General features: G+C 37.6%; 1 protein-coding gene across 1 annotated transcript in view; it reads right to left on the bottom strand.

The window, feature by feature from the left end:
• Positions 1 to 255: 255 nt before the first annotated feature.
• Positions 256 to 6000, bottom strand: part of LOC133440714 (zinc finger protein 62 homolog) — a 36051-nt gene continuing 30306 nt past the window's right edge. The window contains exon 7 of the mRNA XM_061718033.1: positions 256 to 259. Within this exon, the coding sequence (XP_061574017.1) occupies positions 256 to 259 (4 nt within the window). The remainder of the gene's footprint in view (positions 260 to 6000) is intronic.

Below are 6000 nucleotides of genomic sequence, written 5' to 3'. Positions count from 1 at the left end.
TGATCGGCAAAATCGGGATCGGCAGATACTGGTTTTCGAGATTGGTGATCGGCCCTCAAAATCCTGATCGGTGCATCTCTACTCAAAACAAGAGAGACTTCATTTCCATTGACACCTGGTGACATCACACCAGAGAACTCGTATCACGTGGAGCAAGACACTAACAAGTCCTGATCCAACTAGCTCTACTCCAGACTGTTCCGCTGTACTGCATAGTCCAAGAGTAGCGACTGACAATGTTAGAGTGCCATGGCGTTATCTGGAATAAAAAACAGAAGGGGAACAGAGGGACATGCCTGGAACACCTCCCTCGCGTCCAGGAGGATCCGGTACAGATGTCCAAGCCACCTCAGCTGACTCCTCTCAATGTGAAGGAGCAGCGGCTCGACTCCAAGCTACTCCCGGGTGAACGAACTCCTCACCCTATCTCTAAGGGAGTCCAGTCACCCTGAGGAGGAAACTCATCTCGGCCGCTTTTATCCGCGATCTTGTCCTTTCGGTCACTACCCAAAGTTCATGACCATAGGTGAGGGTAGGTGCGTAGATTGACCGGTAAATCGAGAGAGATGAAATCCTGAGGTTCCCAAACCGGATCCCCTCCGGCCCCTGGCTGCGCCTAGAAACCCTGTCCATAAAAATAAACAGGACCGGTGACAAAGGGCAGCCCTGCCGGAGTCCAACATGCACCGGGAACAAGTCTGATCTACTAGCAGATGACGCCACACTCTTTCTTCGGGATGAAAATCAAGTTTCTATTGCAATAAACACCATAAATGAGTTTTCCAAGGCCTCTGGCCTAAATCTGAATCTTAATAAATGCGAAATTATATCCATTAAGGATTCTGATAAAACATCAATTTGTAGTGTCCCAGTCAAAAATGAAGTTGTTAACTTGGGTATTACAATAACTAAGGACCAACAAAAAAAACTAACCAGTGGCTATTACGGGCTCTCTCTCTTAGAGGTAGAGTTCTACTCACCAAGGCGGAAGGAATATCACGCTTAACATATGCATCTCTGTCTCTGTTCGTGGACAACAAACGTATTACTCAGATTGACAGGCTGATTCTCAACTTCTTGTGGAAAAATAGAACTCATCATCTGAAAAAAATCTGTTTTAATGAATGACTATGAAAATGGTGGACTACATTTTCTAAATTTCTGCACCCTAAATAACACATTTAAGATAAAATTGGTTGAAACAATTCTTCAAAAATCCTAACTCTATCTGGAATGTCTACCCTTCCATATTCTGTCAAAACTGGGTGGATTAAACTTTTTTTTACCTTTAACAACAATATTGATAAAATCCCAATAAAAATGTCTTCCTTTCACCGTCAGGCCTTCCTGTCATGGTCTCTTATTTTCAAACACAACTTTTCACCCCACAAATACCTCATATGGAACAACAAAGACATAAGGGCCAAATCCACAAAGAATAGATTGCGCCCGCAAATAGTGCTGTGAATTGCGCTGCATTAGCGCCCGCAATTTGCCCAGCTTTAAGGTCCTATTCACAAAAGATTTTGCTCTAATGATATACCGGAGCAAACACGCCCATAAAGTTTTGCGGCTGAGTGCAATTTGCACTGGTCTGAGTGAGCGGAGCTGTTTCCAGTGTTCTCCGTATTTCAGCACACAGATTGGTCCATAATGAAAACTGCAGAGAGCACAATAGCCTCAACTTTCACGTATTTGTACTTCTAGTATTTCGCATGCAGATAGATAGATAGATAGATAGATAGATAGATAGATAGATAGATAGATAGATAGATAGATAGATAGATAGATAGATAGATAGATAGATAGATAGATAGATAGATAGATAGATAGATAGATAGATAGATAGATAGATAGATAGATAGATAGATCCATCGAACGAACGAACGAACGAACGAACGAACGAACGAACGAACGAACGAACCTTATTCATCCCCAAAGGGAAATTCAACCGTCCAGCAGCTCATCAAAACATAAACATCAAAATCAACCACACTTCCATTCAGACAATAAAAGCACATTCATAATATTAAAATAAACATATAAGGTTTTTAAACAAATATCATGTAAAGTGAGTTCAGGACGAGTTAAACAGTCTTATTGCTGCGGGGACGCAAGGATCTCCTGAACCGCTCCGTTCCGCAGCGCAATGAGAGGAGCGACCGCTGCAGCTGCTCCTGCTCCTCTGTTGCTCCAGGAGGCTGTGGAGACGCTGTCTGCTATTGTCCATTATAGCACTGAGTTTGTTCAGTGTGTCCCTCTCCATCACAGATGTTAGCGGGTCCAGACTCCTGCCCAATACTGAGCCCGCTTTTTTGACCAGTTTGTTCAGTCGCCTGGTGCTTTTGATTGCAAGGCTGCCCCCCCAACACAAAGCAGCAAAAACGAGTGCACTGGCCACCATCGTGTGGTAGAACATAGCCATCATCTTCACACACACATCAAAAGACCTCAGTGTCTGTATGACATAAGTTAATGAAATGTCAAATGTTAAGAGGCTGTGCGCATTTACGCACAAGGCACAGCACCGGTAACTTCATTAACACTGGATCGGGATCAGATCAGGATCTAATGGTAATTCATGTTCTTTGTTTTGCTACACACACCTACAGGTCAGCTGTTAAACACACACATTCTAGATTTATATGTTTATATGGTGGAATTGTTTGTAATAAAGCAGCCCCTTATGTATGGATGAATCCTGAACTCCGTCCTGTTACTTTTATTTTTAAATCCGATAAGTCCACAACCCCATTTGATCTGATTGTCTACAGTCACGTCTGAATGTAGATTTCACCCTTAATATCATTCAGTATCACACAGGCTTGAATGATATTGAAGAGAGAGAGAAACAGAGACAGACGGGGAGTGAGGAGTTTGCGCGCAGTTTAATACACGCTTCTGAAAGACGGTATTTGCGCCACTATTTTTGCGTGTGGCAAATAGCGCTGGCCTTTGTGAATTAGGCGCTTTTTGCAATGAGGCTTATTTGCATAGAAAGGGGGCAATTTTGAGCCGAATGTATGAATATTACCTAATTTACATGCATGCAAATGGCACCGGCGCAGACTGCCACTATTTGCTTGGCAGCGCAGTTTGTGGAGCAATTCGCCCTTTGCGGGTGCTTTGTGATATAGACGCTCTCTTTTTGTCTCATTTGCACCGGTTTAGCGGCCGCAAAAGACGCGCAATCCTTTTGTGGATTTGGCCCATATTGTTCAAACATAATCCCTATTTATTGAATACGGGTTTAATAACAACATTGTATATGTAGCTCAGTTGTTTAACAGGGACGGTCTTCTCTACTCCTATAATGAGTTTCTAGCAGAATACAATATTCCTGTGTCACCTGGCGACTTTGCAAAAGTATTTGGAGCAATCCCTTCTGGTGTTTGCATGTTTTTTAGATCTCAACCAAGAGTGGAAACCCAACAATTATCCCTGTTATCATTGACTGATACTCCAATTGGCAAAATCTGTTTGTCCTGTAACCATGGTAAGAACAATAAGTTGATTATATTCTTGTTTAGACAGGATGTCACCACAGTTCCTTATGTGGTCTCACACTGGAATAGGTACATGGATCATATTGGCTAATTCATAGATTTTATCCTTCTAATGATCATATTGTTAAAAGGTTTAAAATAGACATTGATGTGAAATGTGCTTTCTGTTCTGTAAATATTGAAACAATTACTCATTTATTTTGGCTCTGTCCCATTGTCCAAAACCTCTGGATTGATATATGTAATTTTATTGTTAACAATATTGAAGAAGAATTTAATTTGTTTTGGGGGGGATGTGCTGTTTGGACTCTTTGACTTTGACAGGATTAAGGCAAAACCCAATGAAACATTCATTATTAACCTCGTCATACTGTTGGCAAAATTTCACATTCACAAATGTAAATTTACACATAGAAAACCCTCTTTTGTTGCTTATTACAATGAGCTAAAACAGACTGCATTAAATTTTCTCTTAATCAAAAGGCGATCAAAACTATTAATATGTGTGCTCATTTTAATGTTTTCTTGTAAACTCTTATCCCCCCTGGCATGAAATGTGATTTCTATGTTCTGTTGAAGATATATAATTTGTAAACTTCATGTTTTTGTGAAATAAAGTTTTTGAAAAAATAAATAAAATAAAAAAATAACAATCTAACTACGAGTCCTGCATATGAACTCCTATATGAACATCCTCCAACGATCAGGTTTTTTGCCAGTGTCATCTCACATCTTACACGGAGCCACTGTGATCTGCATCTTTTCTACTAAATAAACGATTAAGTCTAAAGAAATGTATGGATCTAGTTAAGAAATGTATGGATCTGGTTAAATACAAAACAGCGCAAATAATGTTCAAAGTAGGGCTGGGCGATATATCGAGATTTTAATATATATCGATATATTTTCAAACACGATATGGTACGAGACAATATCGTTTATATCGATTTAAAAAAAAAAATTTTTTTTTTTTTACATTTTTTTTTTTTTTTATGATTTTGATATAGCTTATTTTGTGACAAATTGACTTGAATGTTTTATTTGAGATTTGCACAAATGTTTTGTTATTTGCACAACTGTCAACCTCAGTGGAAAAGTCTGCCTGTTACTGTCTACATTGTATTAATTGCACAGTGTATTTTAATTTAATTGTTATGCAGGAAAGGGATATTTGTTTTATTTTATTCAAGAAGCATTTTTATTCTATATATGCAGGCAGTTTATTTTTATTTCATTTGTTTTATACATTTTGATATTGTGCAGACCTCTGTTAATAAAGGAACCTGTGTGACATTTGGCACGAGGCTTTGTATTAAAACTGACTGTTTTTTTAAGGGTTTGCCTCAGAAAAAAATGAAGCTAACAGAGATGCTATGCTATAATGCTTTGGGGGAAACCCCAATTAAGGCACAGAAAAAATATCGAGATATATATCGAGTATCGCCATTTAGCTAGAAAATATCGAGATATGACTTTTGGTCCATATCGCCCAGCCCTAGTTCAAAGCAAGGAATAATCTACTACCATCTAATTTTAGAAAACATAAAGTAAGAACAACAATGTGCAACATGTGCATATGGAACTGTGGAGACTCTGTGGAACAGTTTGGAGCTGGAAATGAAAAGGTACTAACATAAATCTGTTTAAAAAGAGATACAAAAAATGATTTATAAACAGGTATATGGAAGAGGAAATGGGGTAACGAGTGTGAGAAACAAATAAAATAGGGAAAAATGGTATATTATACTTGCTTAAGATATGTTTAGATATTTATGTGGATATTTATGTAGTATATATTATATGTTGAGAGGGATAGTTATAATTATGTAATATATGTTATATATGTATTAGGTATGTAGCATATATATATTTATAGGGATATTTATGTAGTTATATAGTGTATATTTATATAGATTTATAAAATATTTGCATTTTCTATATATTGATATAATATTTATGTAATATTTATATTTTCTATATACTTATATGGATAATTATGTGGTAATAGGAATGTTTACGTAGTATTTATATAGACTATATTTATATGGATATTGTGTAGATATAATAATAGCAATAATGTAAATTTATAGAGTTATAAAGGGGTAGGAACTAGGAAAAAGTGTAAACTTCTTCCTACTCCTTTTTTCCAACATATGTGAATATGAAGATGTTACTGTTTATTTTTTATATAAATGTTCCAGATAAAAATTCATCCATTCATTAATTCATAAAGTATGAAATATCAGTCTGGTCCAGAGTGTGAATGGAGCATGAAAGGCAGCACCAAGTAAACAGAACAACAAGTTAGTTCGGGATGTTTCCGAATCCCACATCAGCAGCTGCTTGAGCTGGGGAGTTTCCCATTTAGTTGGTTTGCTTCATCACCACGGCTTTTAACTGGAAACAAAGGGATCTTGTAGGAGTCATACTCATGTGTTCATTCATTCAACTTTCCAGGGTTACGTACCGACTCTGTGGAGTCTGATTTCAGGTT

The sequence above is a fragment of the Cololabis saira genome, chromosome 3 (assembly GCF_033807715.1).
Source record: "Cololabis saira isolate AMF1-May2022 chromosome 3, fColSai1.1, whole genome shotgun sequence".
Taxonomy (NCBI): Eukaryota; Metazoa; Chordata; class Actinopteri; order Beloniformes; family Belonidae; genus Cololabis; species Cololabis saira.
This window is presented reverse-complemented; position numbering and strand designations above follow the sequence as displayed.